Below are 18,703 nucleotides of genomic sequence, written 5' to 3' on the forward strand. Positions count from 1 at the left end.
GCTCTCTACAGGGAACACTCTGGGACTGAAGTACCCTTGCTGGAAATTAGCACCAGACAGCTTTCCATGGCCAAATGTTGAGGTCTGACTTGCTTCCACTCTGCTGATCGATCTACGTCCTAATGCAGAATATGCAGTAGCTGGTGCCAGACTGTCCCCACGAAGGGAACCACTTGGTTCACTGGAGAACAAAGCCCAGATGCGCACTAGTTGAACACAGTACACACAAACAGGGGAGAAGGATCCTGACATAGAGCAGGGAGATGGTTCACTTTGGACATAGTAGATATGCCACAACACTCATGCTCAGGGGACTGAAGAGCCTTGAAGCTGTGCTTAAGGCTAATCCTGAGAACTTTTCCCAATCCGTTTTCAGAATAAATTGCTAGAGTTTTCATATATGAAGTGATCTTTAGTTGAAGATATAGTCACAGATTTGGAGTAGGTTTAAATTTAGATTTGGTCCCTGGCTGTGAGTAAATCTACACTACAGGAAAGTCTGTCTCTTTTTTTTTATTTTTATTTTTTTTTCTTGTTAATTAGCAATTTGAATCAGTGGTAAAAAATGTCAAAAGTCTGATCCAATTGTAGAAACATATATTGAGCCATGTTCCACAGGAGACTGTTCTGGGTCTGGAATTACTCAATATTTTTATTAATGACTTGCATGGTAGAACAGAGAGTTTGCTTATTAAATTTATAGATGGCAGCAATCGAGGAGATGCTGAAGACAGGAGAGGATCAGGCTAAAATTCAAAATAAGAACAGGTGCAAAGTATTACACTGATGTGAGAATAGCCACCTTCAGAAAGAGTTGAAAGAGAGTGACTGGTGAGGCAGCGGTTCCACAGGGAGGTGCCAGTCCTACCGTTGTTATTTAATTGGGCATTTTAACAAAATAAGCAAATAGAAACTTTCCATCTTTCCAGTATCACATTGCAATGGCAAGGTCTGTGTTGAAATGCTGTTCAAAACAGGTGTGACAAGCTGGGTACAGTCCAGAGAGATCAACAAAAATTATGATAGGTCTAGAAAACAGCACATGCAAGATTAAACCTCTGTGTCTGAGCCTGTTGTCACCTGATGGTGTCCTGTACCCTGGGTACAGATGGGCTGTCTGCTATGTCCTTATCTGCAGGTCCCAGCTGTTCTCTTTTGCAGCTTCCCTCCACCTCCTGCCAGCACACCTGGGCTGCAGCCAGACAGCACCTCTCTCCATCCCCGCTGCCCTTGTACAATCCTGCCCAAGCAGATAGGCTTACTGTTTTAGCTACTATTGTCTGATCCTTATATGTGAACCTCCTTCCCTGCTGATTCTGACCCCTAACACAGCCTTGATCAAAACAAGTGAAAGTCTTAGTGTAAAAAGTGTAAACAACCATGAGACATGAGCAAAACATTTTATTTGTTACTGGCCAGAGTCTCTGCTTTCTTTCTGCTCAGCAAATTTCTTAAGGTTGTTTGATTTGCTTGCTGGCCGTCCTATGCAGGTAGAAATCACATGGGATCTACTGACAAGTGAGCGCTTTATGTGTTTTCAGTTCTTATGTGGGCATGACGGGTAGCAAGTAATACTGAAATTAATTTAGTGTGAAGGAAAGGGGAGGGGATCTTCTGTAGCAATTCTGAGTGCAACAGATCATAACCTGAACTTGAGACAACATTGTCATACTGTTGTGAAAATGACAGGAATCTTACTGGAAAGCCTAAACAGAAGCGCAAGCTTCCAGCCACACTGAATAACCCTTCTCTCCTTAGCATTTTTGTTCATCTTAGCTGGGATATTAGGTATGGTTCTGAACTACGAAATTCAAGGAACCTGTAGAACTACTGATAGGGCAGAGCAAAGAAAAAATCGCCCAAACCAACCCCACAAAACACGAGATCTAGAAAATTATATAAGCAGCAGGACTGAAAGAATTCAGATTATTTAGTAGGAAGACAAGACTGAAGAGGGATGTGATGACAGTCTTCATGTATGTCAATGGTTGGGGAGGGAAAAAATTAATAAACTATACTGTTATGGATAAGAAAAATCAGTTATCTTGTATTTCAACAAAGGCTAGGAGAGCTGGTCCAACTTGCTTAAGGGATCTGGAGTGTGTTTATAATTGAAAGTTTTCAAGCACAGGTTGGACAAACAACCTTCCATCCTTCAGGATCACTTAGGTGCGGACTGATCCTGCCTTAGGGCTGCAAGCATGGATGAGCTGTCTTGGTATGTTTCTTCAAGTTTTTTATCTCATATCCATTTATAGAGAGGATTGTTCTGTGGCACTCTGGCAAACATAAACAGTTTTGGCATGCTGGCTCCAGAAAGGAATCTGAAACTGAAAGAAATTGAGAGCTCCCACTGTAGGGCAGTTAGGGTTTCACAAGAAAGTATTAAAATAATTAGTCTTTGTAAACAAAAATTACAATGAACAAATAAGGAATAAAGCTATAGAAAAAAACCCATACATAATTCATAGATGAAGGAAGTTTTATTGACAATACAGAAATAAAAATTAAGAGAGACTGTAAAGATTGTGATTTCTGTGTTAAAAAACACTAAAGGATGCTCAGCCTAGTAGGTAAGATTATGACCAAACTGACTAAGTTTCTAAGTAAAGTTTTACATTAAAGTTGGGGGTCATGGGCAGGTAGGAAATTGCCTGAAAACAAGTTCACAACATGAGGACCAAAGCTCAGAGTGGAGCTCTTCTTTACACTTCATCACTAATTCAAAGCTGTCTCCTCCTACATCTGAGAAATAGCTATACTTAGTCTGTTTGCTGTAAAGCATCTTTGTCTGCTTATGCAGCTAGAAAATCCTGGCTCTTGTCTCACTTCTGACGTCTCTCACTTGCATTTTTCCTGCTGTTCTATTTTCTGTTAATCTGAGTCAATTTAACAAATGAGAAAATGAGGACCAGACAGCACATAATTTGATTACTCATGTTCTCTTAAACATTTGCCCATGTTACTGTAAACTAATTCTAATTCAGCACTACTGTTTTTAGCCTACTAAAGCCTAAAAAGAGATTGAGGTTATAAGACTAGTCCAGATGGGGATCATGCCTCCCTGGAGTCAGCAGAGATGAATGGGTATTTTTAGGGAGAGGTTCATGTGAAGGTATCTGTTTCTCTCTATTGTCATCATATTGTCTCTCTCAGTGGCTATAAAGGGAGCCCATGGTGATTATTTCAGATGGAGACATCTGCACTGTAAATGTCTATATTCAGTCAGAATCACACCTGTTTTTTCTAGATAATACAACCCTTTGCTTATTCATACTTTCGTAGAACATAATAGGTTCTTTATTGCCCTTTCATGTTTCTTTGGCAATAGGTGTGATTTCTGGTTTTGCCAATTTACTGTTTTCCATGAGACAGTGGGTTCTTTTGCAGGATGCAGCTACCTGTGGGGTGTCTCATCTTCACCCCAAGCTGCAGGTGAGGGAGGTTTAACAGAGCCAGGCTGTATGATTTACACCTGATTTATACCCAATTGTAGTGGCCACTTCGGACACTGAGGCTGCTGAGGGACATGGCTATTGAGAGCTGTTGGGTAGCAACCAGTGCCTTGGTAAACAGAGTGGGAGGGGTATAAAATAGCCCTGAGCACACAGAAATTCAGCCAAAACTGCCCCTCTATACTTACTGAGTTCTTTGGTGGATGCTGCCTACCTCACTGCTCTCCTGAGATCCTGGGCACTTGCTGCCTTCAACCCTCACTCAAAAACCGTCACTGAGATTATCTTCATGGCCATTTGTGCTGCTTTGTTGTTCCTGCCGACAACTCTTCCAGTTCACAGAATCACAGAGTGAGAGAATGGTTGAGGTTGAAGGGACCTCTGGAGGTCATCTGGTCCAACTGCCTGCTCAAGCAGAGTCATCTAGAGCCAGTTGCCCAGGACCTTGGGCAGATGGCTTTTGAATATCTCCAAGGCTGTAGACTCCACAACCTCTCTGGGAACCTGTGTTAGTGCTCAGTCACCCTCACTGCAAAAAAATGTTTCCTGATGTTAAGGATGAACTTCCTGTGTGTCAGTTTGTGCTCATTGCCTCTGGTCCTGTCACTGACACCACTGAAAAGAGCCTGGCTCCATCATCTTTGCACCCTCCCTTCGAGTATTTATACACATGGATGAGATCCCTCCCTGAGTCATCTCATCTCCACGCTGAACAGTCCCAGCTCTCTCAGCCTTTCCTCATAGGAGAGACATTCTAGTCACTTAATCATCTTTGTGGCCCTTCATTAGACTCTCTCCAGCATGTCCATGTCTTTCTTGTACTGAGAAGGCCAGAACTGGATGCAGGACTCCAGGTGTGGTCTCAGCAGTGCTGAGTAAAGGGGAAGGATCCTCTCCCTTGACTTGCTGTCAATGCTTTGCCTGATGCAGCCCAGGATACCATTTGCCACCTTTGCTGCAAGGGTACATTGCTGGTTGATGTTCAGTCTGGTGTCCACCAGGACCCCCGGGTCCTTTTCATCCACATAGAAAGATTTACAGGGAATTCTACAAAACACATAGTAGAGGAGGTGATAGGAACTAATTTTCTCTGTCTGCCAGAGAAATAATACTAATTACTAGGTTTTAAAAATGCTCAATCCTTACAATTTTAAATAATTAAACAATAGAAATGACCCTAGTGCATGTCCTTCTTCAGAACATAGCCAAAGAATACCACACTGAAATACATCAGGATCTCCATGGCCTTGCAGAGCTCCTGACAGACCATCAGGAGTAGGGTGGAGGCATGTGGGCTGTGAATGGAGAGCAGAGCCACTGGACACTGAAACAGGAGCTAGAAAACGCAGGTGTGGTCTTGCATGACTTCACAGTCTAATGCTGTGCTTTACAAAAGCTATAGGAAGAGACTGGGCAGTCTGGGAAGCCTCTCAAATGATCATTGTCCTTTGGGTAGCAGAAGACTTACATGAACATAAGAAATTGGGAATATGAGAAAGACAACACAGAACAGTGTCAAATAAAATTTGTGTTCCTAAGTGTGTGGCATTTTCAAATGTAAAAATCAGAAATAAATTCATTTTAATGAGCTGCTAATGTATATTTTTTTCAATAATGTAATAAAATGAAGCAAGTTGTGTATGGTATATGATTTTATATGTCATAGATATAATTTTATTTTGCATCTTCTATATATATTTTAAAATTCCATCACATCAAAATATTAATTTTATAAGATTATGATACCAGTTAATATTATATAACTCTATTTTAAAATTTTTAGAATTATTTATAAAAGCTGGAAAATAGTGGCATAATTTTTATGCTCCTCTGCTTGCAAAAATAATTGTATTCATCTGGATGGATAATGAAAACATGAAATACCCTGTATCATCATCATTTTAGTGTAGTCATGTTTTGCTAATCAAATTAATCAGTTTGCTAATTTTCTTTAAGACTGTGTTCTGACATTATTTCAAAGATATGAAGACACAGGAGAAGGAGTGAGAAAGCAGGGTACCTGTGTCAGTAAGAGATCTGGATCTCACCATTGTAGAGTTTTTTTATTTTGATATTTGAGGTTAGCTGATCTTGGAAAACTTTCCAAGGCATCCAGACAAAATTAGCACTGTTACATGGTAACAGAAATCAGTGACATTTGTACATACTAAGTGCTGTCTAAATCGTGTACTCTGAAATCAAGTCCAAGGCATCTCACTTTCAGCATCCCAGTTACCAGGTAGTTTCTTTGGTTATGAATGGAGAAAACGACATTTCCCAAGCCCCAGAGTGATAGTTCTCGTCCTGGGCTCAAGTTTTCTCAGGGGCCTCTGAAGTGTGAGTAGGAGTAATTTCTTGTGGCCAAATCCCTGAAAGTGGCCTCACCACTCTCCCGCATCACCCAGCTCCTCTGTCACACTGTGGGCTCAGTGTGCCCTGGGATCCTCCCTCTGGAACTGGGAAGAGATGGGGGTCTCCTGATCGGAGCAGAATCTGAGGGTGGGTGGGTGTGTCCTTCCAGGCTGTGGGTCTGCATCACTGCTGCCGGAGGTTTGAGGCCAACAAAGGAGAAATTAACGTGGGGATCCTGCTGCTTCTTTTGAAATGTTAACACCAGGTCCCAGTCATTTCTTTCCGATTCCTTCTTCTTTTTTCCATTCATGTGCAGCCAAGGACAGGTCTGGGTGTCCCCAGCTGCCACCGTGTGACCCTGTCTGAGCAAACACACCTGGCTCACCAGCTGGGACTGCACGGTCCTTGCAAAGAAAAGCATCTTTCCTCTGGGCTTTGACACCCTCCTTGGAGAAGCAAGATGAATGATCTGGTTTAAAAAGGAATCTGTGTCTCCGTTACATGCTGTGCTGTTTGGGTGCCTTCCACTGAAAGGCTCGTCCAGCTTCCCATCATCTCCATTTGCAGATATTGCCGCCTGCACAAAGCACTGACAAGCAGAAGGGGAGTACAGAGCCAAGGGTGGGACAGAGAATATCATCTCTTGATGGGACAAGAGGGAGCAGAGCAGAGACTGAAAGACAAACCTAGAAGAGGGAGACTCTTTGTCTTCTAGTAATTCAAGGTTTGCCACCCTATCTTACTATAAAATCCTGAGCCTTGAGATACTTTTCTCAAATGTATTCTACTCTTTGCCTCTTGAACAGAGAAACAGCTTCTGTCAGACCCTGCAAGCCTGACTAAGAGCCCTAGGGAGAATTGGTTTTCTATAAGTTAAGAAATTCTCAACTCCAGGGTTTCAAATTTACCTTTCCCTGCATCCTGGCATCCTCAAAGACTGTTCAAGTTCAGGATCACCTTTCTGCCTTCTATCTCCCCTCCCAATGGCATTTATTTTTCTGTCTCTCTCAGAATCACTGTGGGCATCCCAGCATGTCTGACTTCAGTTAAGCTTGTCAAAAAGTATGGTGTTTTTTACTGAAATAAAAATCACAGTGAAAAAGACAGCATTGAAACTATAAATAGCCTATACATATGTCAAGCTTACCAGGAATCCTATTGAACACAGGGTTTTGGGAGACACAAGGCTTGAGTTTACTTATGCTTTGTTTCAGACCAGGTCCCCTGTGTTTCTTTGTATAGTGTGACCTGTCTTGCCAGACATGCAGCAATAACTAAAACAGTTTTGACAGTTTCTCTCAAAAGGCAAACATCCCCATGGCCAAGTATATGCACAGCCAGCAGCAGGAGTCGATATCAAGCCTCTGCCAAGTTGCTCCACAGGCACCATGAGCACTGCAAGGAGCACGCAGGTCTCGCTATAACCCTTCAGTGATGGTGGATACCCTTGCAACCACAGCACTGATGCGTGTTGGCTGTTGAGCTCTCTGTGCTCCTGTGTGAGTGGGTCAGCAAGTGCTGTGTCACTGCTCGTGTGGAAACTATTGTTCCTATGTGTTTGTCGATGGACTGGTGGGGAAAGGCAAGCTCCCTCGGCAGGGTATAAATTCCCCTGTCCACATACCAGCTCTCCTGTAGCAGATGCAGAGTGCAAGAGATGAAGCTCCTTATGCCAGCGGCCAGCCTCATCCTGCACCTCTCTCTCTGCACCCCGGGCACAGGGGCACGTGAATACACCTCTGTCCTCACTGTGCCCAATGGAGGCCACTGGGGAAAGTGGGGGAGTCAGCAATTTTGCCGCTATGGTTATGCCAATGGATTTGCGCTGAAGGTAAAATTCTCCTTGTTTTCCACAATCTCCTGTCCCTGTGTCCTGATACACAGCTCTCCACCTCCCAGGAGGGTCTTCTCCAGAGTCTAAGGACTTTCTGCAGTTTTTTCTCTTCCTGATTATGGTACTTTGTACATAAAACTACTAATAGTTTTTTTAAATTTAGCCTAGAAAATGTTGCCACTACAGTTACATCAGTAAAGAGAAATATGGGGGTTTCTTTTTAGGAACAAAGGTTTCTGTTAGATACAGCAAAATCAGGGCTACTGCCAGAATTGTTTTGCTCTCAAACTGGACAGAGGTGTGCTGGCAGATGTATAGTCTCCATGTGGCTGATGTTGCTGGGAGAAGCCACGTCAGTGCCAAATCTGCTGCTGGAGTCAGGGAGAGAGGCAGCCTCCTCCAGCATCTCTCCTGGGACTCAGAGTCTCCAACTTACATGTTGAATTAGAAATAGAAAACACAGAGAAGAACATGTTACAAGGGTTATGTAGGTACATTACAGTTTCCCAGTATGACATCTTTTTCTATCTGCTTCCCAAGATATTTATCTTTCTCATTACAGAAAGGAATTGGGACTTTATATGCCTGCCACTTAAAGGACTTTTCCTGAGTCTTCCCCCCCTTGCCTTTACCTCTGTCCCTGTGTATCTTCTACTGCAGGTGGAGCTCTCCCAGTTTGGAAGAGATGACACAGCTCTGAACGGCATACGCCTGCATTGTCAAGATGACTCAGTCATCGAGTCCATGGTGGGGAAGTAAGTAACACTGCTTTTTCCCTTGTATGTCATGCACCAGCTCACAAATTAACCACAGGTGACACCATTTGCAGGGGTCTCTTCTTTGACTTGTTTTGTCTGCTTAGTGATGGGGTATAAAGTAAATTAAAACAGGTGGTCGAGTTTTTTGTTTTGTTCATTTTAAGGGTAATTAAACAGAGTTACTTCACATTATCACCTTTTGTTTGCTCTTGAAGTTTTTGCAGAGCACTGTGCACAACCCAAGTATAGTCCCAGGGCTAGAGTCCTTCTTGGAAATAGGCAATACATGGGGCAGATGCGAGGAAAGGAGTTTTTAACCATACATTTAGAAATTGTTTGGGTGAAGCCCTAGGCCTGCTGAAGTGAACAATGCTGCATCTCTGGATGAGTGTCCCTGCAACCTGGTGTGTACTGCTCAGACAGGTCAAGGATTCACCATAAAGCATGTACTCAGGCTGTCCTTGGAGTTTCCACCAGAATCGTAACTATTCAATCTTGAACTTCCTGCTATTTTTCTTATGAGATACTAATAAAGAGAATACAACATCCTTGGAAGGGAAGGAAAAAAAGGAGAAAGTAAGGGGTGTTGAACTGCAGCAGGTCATTGTGCTGGTCCCTGGTCACTGCTGTGAGCAAGGAAGTGTTAAGCTTGAGGGCAGCATGGTAAGGAGAAGGAGAACTTCAGAGCAGTTTGCAGAGTCCAGATATTCCTCTGTCTGCTTTTTTGTCAGGTGGGGTACCTGGACCAGCTTCCAGGTTTGCCCTGGAGGCTACCTGATCTCCTTCTCACTGAGAACAGAGGAGTCCCAAGGAGTAGGTGACGACACAGCAGCCAACAACATCCAGTTCAGATGCTCAGATGCAACTGTGCTAATAGGTGATGGACTGTCATGGGGTAGATTTGGCCCATGGAGCAATAGCTGCAACCTATGTGGTCTCCAGACCAAGGTAGAGCCTTCACAGGGGCTCCAGGATGACACAGCGCTCAACAATGTGAAGTTCTTCTGTTGTAAATGAGCACTTGCTCCATCTGCATCACTGCCTAGACATCCCATATCCAACAGCAAATGAAACATCAGTAAAGCCTGGCTCTAGATTTATACTGGGACATGTCTGTGATGTTTTGAGTGCTTATATCTTGCCATACCGGCCAGTGCCTTAGATGATGATGTCTTTTACAGCTACCACTATGTTGGCATAGCTTCTCATACTTACCAAATCATACTATGGTCACAAGAATTATCACATCATGTAGCTGCTGGCATATCACTGCAAAAATGCCCAATCTCTGACAATTGCTCAGAGCTGAGGAACAGATTTCTCAGCCTTTTTTTTTTTTTTTTTTTTTTTTCTCTAAGTAGTGCATTTCTTTCAGGTTTACTCTGCCCATTTTCCCCTTGTTTGAAATAATATTTGACCCTTTGACATGACAGACAGGGAAGAATGGGTGTTAGTATGAGTCTACTTGAGGTTTCTGACCAAAGAGAAAATGACCAATGAGAACTAAACAGGTTGGAACAGAAATTTGGGTGGGTTCATGAGAAATGTCAAAGGTTTGGTATCATTGTCCACTCCTTACTGTAATTGCCTCAAGACTTGTACATGTTTTTTACAATCAATCTCTTACTCATACCTGAGCTGCTGCCTTAGGGAACATGGTTAGAAAGTGTGCTTACACTGAGCATTCACCTAGGTGTGTCTTTGGTGCCAGCTGGGTGGGCTGTAGCTCACCAAACCTCCTTTGTTGCTGCTTTGTAGCGTGCTCCACTGGCTCACCCAGTTGTTAACACAAAACTTATTTTCATGGTACTTGTTTTTTCATTTGTTGCCTCTGGGCTTCATGGTCTAAATAGAATTGGGAGAATCCAAACTAAAAATAAACTCTATGTAATTCACCCTTTTTTTATGCTCCAATTTGCAGGATAAGCTTGAAGTTGTCGCCTTGTCCTGCTGTGCTAGTTGTAAAGGAGGTACTTGCGATTTGGGGGAAAATAATGCCTGGAGATTATTATTGTGCCCTAATGTCTGAGCCACTAGTTCTCTCTGGCTAGAGTTCAAGATGACTTAGTGCCCCTCTGAGCACCTTTTAGGAAGCGTAATTGTTGCTATTCCCTCAAAGCAATGCATTATGCATCTTTGTGTACTTGAAACAAGGTAGGGGCATGGTGGTGTCATTCTCTAGGTGACTAGCTGGGCTGTGGAGGTGGTGTGCCCAGGACCACAGCCACATGAAGAAAGAAGCACCGAGCTGATGGTCAGAGCTTCCTTCTGTCAGTTCACATGCTGTGCTTTAGCACATACACAGCAGCCATCACTGCTGTTGCTCTTCATCCACGTGAAGTTGTCTTTCTGTCACTTACCTCAAAAATACTCAAATAATAACTGTATTTTCCTTTAAGAGGAATGGAATACAGAAGGTAAAAGAATAGAACAAACATGGTAGGTACTTTGGTTAAAGGGTTTTGACAAAAAAGTCAGGTGTCTGCTCTTGAGTAGATCACTGATCTGTCTAACCTTGCTGTCTCTGGTGGCAGTACTCAGTATCTAATACTTGTTGTGATAGAAAGTTTCTCTGAGTCATGGAAGTGATGAATATGAATTTTACTGGCAAAGCCAACAGCAATAATTGCATAATTGGTGTTTGGTAATGTTCTCCAATGCTGGCCTTTGGAGCACATAGCAATTTCTCATGATGCTTGTGTCATTTGGCCTCCCAGTGCCCATTTTTGACAACACAGGAATTGTCCGAGTAGTGGGTGATGAGCAGAGAAGCCACTCATACAGAACTCAGGACTGATTGCATCTACTGCGACTAGGTTTGAGAATAAAACATCTACCTTGGCTCTGTCTGTACTGTACAGGGTATTGCTTCCTGTCTTCTGCTTCCTGAGGTGCAGCTGGAGTTAACTGGTGTATTTCCAATTACACAATTCAAAGTTACCTGAAGTGAAGCACCTGCCAAAGCCTCAGTGGTGCAAGAAATCTTTGAAAGATTCACTCATTTGAATTATTTATTTAAAAAAAAATTAACATGAAACTTTACAGCTGAACTTTCTGCTGCAAATTTGCATAGCTCTGATTTATTTAATTTCAGGATCTGATTTATTTCCTAAATTTTTAGTCTGGTGTTTTGTTTTTTTTTTTTTAATGTGATTTTAAAAGCAGTCCTTTAACTGCTTTTTGTCCTCCTCTTGACTGTAGAATTTTTAAGTGTGTGTTTTTTTAAATGAATGCTTATTTTGCAAAACCAGTCCGGTCAACACTTAAGATAGAAGGAAATATTAGCTTCAAGGAAATATTTTGTAAGTTCCATATCCATTTGTGAGTTTCTGAAAAAAATCTTTTTTTTTGCCATATATTCATCTCTCTATAAACATTCAAATCCCTCAGCTCTAGTACTTAGCAGAAAAAAAACAAAGCACCCAGAAGTTGCAACCTTTTCTAGCAAGCTGAACTAAACTAAATTAAAATTAAATTCTGATGCTATCACAGTTAACTGGGGTTAACTGCTACCACATAGAAACCTTCCAAAATTACTGTTTCAGACCCCACACATGGACACTTCTTAATTTGAATCTAGTTGCCTAGCTTCGATTTTCTTATGAGATAAGGATCATTTCAGCTTGCAAACTGACCATATACTATTATTAGTGGGCTGAGACTTGAGGACATAAAAATAAAAATAGCTGCACTGATTAAAAAAAATAGGCTTCATCCAATGAAAGTGAACAGGAATCATGGTGACATTGTCTGCATCATCTTCCAAAGCCTGGGGAATCCCTTTACTCAGGTAGAGGCAGCTCCACACACTTCAGAGAAGTCTTAGAGGGTCAACTGCTGGTCACCTTTGACCAGAGCAAATAAGACAAGCAACAATCGTCAAGTATTTTATATTATACTATCATATGATCAGTGTCACCAGCAAATGTGGCAATAGGACATTTCAAGTGTTTTTTTTCTTCTCAGGATGTAAGTTGTGTGTCCTGGAAAGATATGCTGCATGAATCTAAGTTGTATGTGCAGCTAGTTGTGTGTGGGGAAAGAGGTCTGAGAGTTTCTCTGTTCTCCAGGTAAATCTGGTGTCTAAGAGAGTTAATTCTTGGAATGGCCATTATTACTGAGCTGAAGTGCCTAAAAGAAGGAATTACTCTTCTTTTTAGTGATTCGTTCAAGAAGTGGTGCCTGTTTTCTTATGTGTATATATAAATAATTGAAGCACTGGAACTTCATATCGCACGTTTCTCCTCCAGAGAGTAGGCCAAACTGAAAGGCTTTGAACATCTGCTTCTTTTCTGCAAATGAATGATTGAGTTAAGTTTTCAAGTTGCACTGTGGGAAGAATAATTCACATCATCACCAAAACTGACCTTCTATGCTTCCCTGTTGTGCTGGGTGTAACATGCTTTCATACTTCGGTGACATGGACAGAGGGACTGAGTGCACCCTCAGCAAGTTTGCCACACACCAAGCTGTGCGGTGTGGTTGATGTGCTGGAGGGATGGGATGCCATCCAGAGGGACCTTGGCAGGCTTGAGAGGTGGGCCCGTGCTAAATTCATGAGGTTCAACAAGGCCAAATGCAAGGTCCTGCACCTGGGTCGGGCAACCCCAGGCACAAATACAGGATGGCTGATGAATGGCTTGAGACCAGCTCTGAAGAGAAGGACTTGGGAGTGGTGGTGAATGAGAAGCTGAACACGAGCAGACAGTGTGTGCTTGCAGCCCAGAGGACCAATAACCATATTCTGGGCTGCCTCAAGAGAAGTGTGTCCAGCAGGTTGAGGGAGGTGATTCTGCCCCTCTACTCCGCTCTCATAAGTCCCCACCTGGAGTGCTGTGTCCAGTTCTGGAGCCCCCAACACAAGAAAGACATGGACCTGTTAAAATGAGTCCATAGGAGGCCATGAGGATGATCTGAGGGCTGGAACACCTCTCCTATGAAGATAGGTGGACAGAGTTGGGACTGTTCAGCCTGGAGAAGAGAAGGCTTCAGGGGGACTTTATAGCAGCCTTCCAGCACCTGAAGGAGGTCTACAAGAAAGCTGGGGAGGGACTTTTTACAAAGGCAGATAGTGATAGAGCAAGGGGAAATGGCTTTAAGCTGGAAGAGGGTAGGTTTAGATTAGACATTAGGAAGAAATTCTTTCCTGTGAGGGTGGTGAGACACTGGAACAGGTTGCCCAGAGAAGCTGTGGATGCCACCTCCCTGGAAGTGTTCAAGGCCAGGCTGGATGAGGCTTTGAGCAACCTGGTGTAGTGGAAGGTGTCCCTGCTGATGGCAGGGGGGGTTGAACTAGATGATCTTTGAGGTCCCTTCCAACCCAACCATTCTATGATTCTATGATACTGATGTGTGAATAGACACTCCAAAGAGCTCTTCCAAGAAACGTTTAGAAAACAGAATGCCACCTCATCTTCATGTACCTTCTCATGTACTTATCAGCAACTTCAGAATCAAATGGAGATGTTTTTGTCATCTGAATACTGATGGAATACTTCCAGCCAGGTTTCCTCTGTCGGTCTGCTTGCATAACATGGGTCATATACAGAAAAGATGGTGTGGGACTGCAATTTAGAAGCTCGAGCTGAGCAGATCTCAGCCATGTACTGCACTTAAGGTGGAGAAATCAAACTCTTTCAACTGAAACAAAGGTATAAAAGCATCACCAAAGTGTGCTGGAATTGATGTGTCTGAAACTGTGTGCAGCTGGAAACTGTGAGCAGCTGCATGACTTCAAAAAGTCACTGTGTGTCCTTGGCACATCCAGGAGTCAGGAACGTGTTGCCAAAGAAATGCCAGCCAGTTCCTGTGGGATGACAATTGGACCAGAGGCAAGACCAAGGACCAAGAAAGGATTATCCATGCAACTATTGATAATATGACAATTTTGGGGTTGGAGTATGAGTAGGCTTGGGGAAGGAAAAGAGGAGTTTTCCACCCATCCACACCCAGGGAGGCTGACAGAAGCAGCAGGTCTGGAGCTTTTCAGAAGTTATTTTCAAAAACCAGTTCTACTGAATAAGACTGAACCAAGTCCAGAACAAACCTGCTGGCAGTGGTCCTCTAGTGAACCAGGCTTTGAGACTGCTTCTAGAAAGTTGGCATTAGAAAACTTAACCTTTATGGCTGCATTGTTCCTACTGCCTGACAAAAATAAATATTCCCTCCATCACAGGTGTTCTGAAGCTTAAGTTATTAGGTTTTGTGAGATGCAGAGAAAACAGCTGAAGATGCTTTAGCTTCATACGATTGTTAATGTCATACAAGATGGAGATGTTCACCATGCAGCTCATGCTCAATCTGTCATAGTTACCTTTGCTAGCCCTTAAAGCCAACCCTAATTAACTAGCATGATTGACAATAAGAAAACAACTGTTTTCACATCTGTTTTGGAATTTTCTGAGTATGATTATTTGGAAAAGTTGCTACAGAATGTAAGCAGCAGCAAATATTAACCTATAGATCCTGAAGAGAAAACCAGCAGGTCCTTGGAGAGGTGATTCATGAAGGACTGAATTCTGCCTCCCATCCTCCCTCACAACACTGAGCCTGTGGGTACACCTTTGTCCCACAGGGGTGTGTATCTATGGTATTGTGCTTGAATCATAACCTTTTGCCTAATAAGTTATTGGATGGTTTGTACCTGCCTGCTTTGTCTCCATCTCTGCAGAAATGGAGCCCAAGGCAATCCAGGCTATAGCAAGTGATGTTATAAACTGTTGTCCTGGCAGGAAGAGGGGGTAGAAGGTACCTCCTTGGCTCGGCGTAAACTAGGGAGATTGCCTGAGCCATCTGGCATTTCAGAAAAACAATTAACAGAAAAGTGGCAACAGCATGTGTATAGAAACCCTATTTCTCTCAAGGAGATAATATGGCACCTTTCTTAGAGACTTTCTTTTTTTGGTGCATGTTTCCTGTGCTTTTCATATCCTACCAGAGCAAAACTTGTCTTTTGAGGTCCCTTCCAATCCCTAACATTCTGTGATTTTGTGATTCTGTGTGTGACTTAAATCACCTCATTGCACCCTAAAACACAGACTAGCTCTGTATAGCTTTCTAAGGTTTGATACCTACTGCAGCAGCTCAACTAGTTTGATGACATTTGGCTGCACTAACAACTGGGCCTCTCCAGCAAAGAATAATAACTATTTCTTCTTGATCTCTCAAAAGCAGTTCAGTGGCAGCAATGGAATTGTGGTAGTTTGATGCATTTCTTCATGAACATAAACCATCAAAACAGACATCAGTGGCCTCTAGAGGCTCTGTAGCAGAGAAAAGAAGTGAAAGTGCTGCAAGAACACTTGCATTAACTTATGAACTCAGTCTGTGGAAAATAATGTTTTCAGAGGGAATGTGACAGTATGAGAAGTTAAGTCACTGTGTGAGTCGTTTCAGCATCAGGTCCTGAACAGATCTGAGATATCCCCTTTGTGTTTCTGCTGATCTCCTTCTCAGGGGAAGCATTCTACAGCTCTTTTGTGAATGACTTAGAAGTGCATTAACAGAAATATAGGTGACTAGCCTTGTTAAAATCCAGAAAGGGCCACCCACCCTACTGGACAATGGCTCTCTGTGTTATCAAAAAATATTTTAACCCATTGCACTTTTTCAAGTAGTAGGAGTAGATTAAAAAATTAATTCCCCAATTTTATCTGTCTGAAATGCCTTTCAATCCTTGCTCCAAATCCAGCAATTTTTTTTTTTAATATCAGTGAATTTTTTATGGTGAGATAATTCGGAGTAATTTAAAAAGCAACTTTCCTTCTCGGCTTTCGCAAATAAGACCAGCTCTATATTTTCTTGTTTATTGCCATAGCATCCACAACATGACTGGATTTCTGTCAATAGAAAAACATGAAATATCTTCCAAAAGTTGATTTTAATATCTTTTCTGAGGAGAAAAGACAAGGATAAACTCTGACGCCTGCCAACTACTGTGTTTGTGCTTCACTGCAACAGCAACTTCTATGTGTTTACTGGGAAGAGCAGTGGCAAGGAGACTAAACTCTTCTTAATTTCAAAGGAAACATTAATCTTTGGAAAAGCAGTAACCAAGTAAAGAAAATACTACTTCTATTTCTAAGTGTTTGCAAACAAACATCTGGGAACACTTCAGTGTTTTATGAAAAAACATAACTGTATTTCCTCTGGGTCACACTGGAGTCAATGAAGTTACACACGTATAAAATAGGGCGTAAGTGAGAAAGATGTAAACTTAGGAAATCATTACTGTAAACTTAGGAAATCATTACTGTAAACTTAGGAAATCATTACTGTATGATCTACCTGACAAAAAATGTAATTTAAAGTCTAGCCAAATGACTGCAACTTTCAGTGTGAGATTATAACGTCTATGCTATGGTGCTAAGTAGTTATCTAGCAGTACCTGCTGAATCTCACTCCTATTAGAGGTGTAAAAAATCCAGTGGTGTCCTTCCAGGCTTTAAAACCCAGTTGGAAGTTTATCAATGAGTTATCTCGGAGGTGGCTCACCTTGAATGAGATACAGTGTCACACTCTTGCTTGTTAAGCAGGCTTTTATATAAGTGTTATGGTTTCCATAGAAACATAACTAAATCTTTCCTCCAGCATAATCCCAAAGGCTTTCACAGACCTGGAAAATGTGCAGTGAATAGTCAAATCATTTTTTTATGCTGACAAAAAGAACGCCACAGTTGTCACCCAGTCAAGTTTCTCACATGGGGCAAAATAGTTTTAAATCCCACACTGCAGAATTGCCTTGCAGCATTCAGACAACTTCCGGAATCCCATTTCCCTGCAAGCTGAGGTTTATAAACCTCTAATGAAAACTTAGAGAACTGTGTAAGCTGTAGATGGGAAAGGCCTTACTCATTTATCTTCCCAAAGCATGTTGGTGAGTGCAAAATACAATGAGAACAGAAACAATAATTAAGCGGATGAACTATTTCCCAGGTCTATGTTGTGCATATTCTAGTGTTTTGCATGTCTAGTTTTAAATGTTTTTCTTAATTGTTGGGCCACCCACCACATAACAGGGATTTGCCAGTTAGAAACATTTCCAAGGGAATGTCAGTCTAGTGTCCTCTTGTGTAGTTCTCAGTTCTCTCAGTCCTCAGCGGTTTGGTATCCTGTTTGCTTTTCTAGGTCATGACTGGAGATATTTCTTGATATTGTTCTATAACAGAGATGGGGATGATCTGTACTAATTGTTCAGTACTTTGTGGGTATTTTAATATTATCAGCTAAAAGAGACCCAGGCAACAAGCATGATCCCTGGGCCCAGACTGACAGCTACTCCTTGGGTGTTTTTACAGCCATTTTTTGTTGCTGTTATTTTTTAGTGTCATGGACATGGATAATATAAAAGAGTTTTTGGACTTTTTGTGGTCTGCATGTTTTGTTCTTTCATTGAAGAGGTGTGCTGATGTAATGCCAGCTGAATAGCCAACAGAAAGAAACCCAAGAATGTTCAAGGTCTTCACTATCTTTGTGTTCCCTTGTGAAACCGAGGCATTGGGAGAGGTCTTTTATATACTGTTTCCCACCTCTTTATGCACCCAGCTAGTTTTTCTATCTCATGCTTTATGTCACTACAAAGTTAAAGAAATTTCCTATATAATTTTTTTTGACATTGCTAATACAGTGCACAGATTGATTTGGGGTGGATAACTGGGAACATTTTACACCTTTTTTTCCTCACCATTTGAACACAAAAACACTAGTGATATCTAAACAGATTTGAATTAATGTTTAGGGTAAGATTTGCTGTGCTACTGTTGCTGGATGCATTAACAAGAATTTCTGCATTTTGAAGCTGATTTAGTAAGGCCATTTGACTGAACTTTGAAATCCTGAGTCAACTGTCATGAAGCCTTCTTGTTCTTCTTATACTTCTGTACGTTTTTTTACTCAATCCCTGCATATTCAGTAACTAATCTATCATGAGAAGGCTTCAAATGCAGAGTTCATACCCAACAGAGTTTTCACACATGGTCTGCAATTAAGTAAGGCCAAGAAACGATTAACTTAATGCTGTCTGTAGCAGGAAGCATGTAGAAACCTTCCTTGCTCAGGCAAACCCCATACTATGGGTAAAACCTGGGTTAAAAATAGGGAAAGTCCATAGCATAAAATATTGAAAAGAAATCTAATTAACTGTTGTGTTTAAGAATAATGGATTTTAGAAAACAGATCAGGCTGTGCAGTGGGACCCCTGATCTGTCTCCCTGTTTCCCACAGTGGTCAAAATGTGTCTGTGCTGACTCCTGTGGTGGACTGCAGGTCCATGCTGCACCAAGGGATCTCTGGGAATATTGTCTCTC

At 42.0% G+C, this 18,703-nt stretch overlaps 1 protein-coding gene across 1 annotated transcript; it reads left to right on the forward strand.

The window, feature by feature from the left end:
- The first annotated feature begins 2,634 nt into the window (after window positions 1-2,634).
- Window positions 2,635-9,416, forward strand: LOC104525306 (vitelline membrane outer layer protein 1). The gene is made up of 4 exons (XM_010168419.2): window positions 2,635-2,642; window positions 7,449-7,638; window positions 8,302-8,396; window positions 9,131-9,416. The coding sequence occupies exons 1-4, from the start codon at window positions 2,635-2,637 to the stop codon at window positions 9,414-9,416; spliced, it is 579 nt and encodes a 192-aa protein (XP_010166721.2).
- The last annotated feature ends 9,287 nt before the right edge of the window (window positions 9,417-18,703 follow it).

Source organism: Antrostomus carolinensis, unplaced genomic scaffold (assembly GCF_000700745.2).
Source record: "Antrostomus carolinensis isolate BGI_N321 unplaced genomic scaffold, ASM70074v2 scaffold5595, whole genome shotgun sequence".
NCBI classification, from domain to species: domain Eukaryota; kingdom Metazoa; phylum Chordata; class Aves; order Caprimulgiformes; family Caprimulgidae; genus Antrostomus; species Antrostomus carolinensis.

Bases quoted from the DNA above. Each gene is read 5' to 3' on its own strand.
- LOC104525306 (XM_010168419.2), top strand. The intron at 7,639-8,301 runs GTAAAATTCTCC...CTTCTACTGCAG, and splicing joins CCAATGGATTTGCGCTGAAG to GTGGAGCTCTCCCAGTTTGG. The intron at 8,397-9,130 runs GTAAGTAACACT...CTTTTTTGTCAG, and splicing joins ATCGAGTCCATGGTGGGGAA to GTGGGGTACCTGGACCAGCT.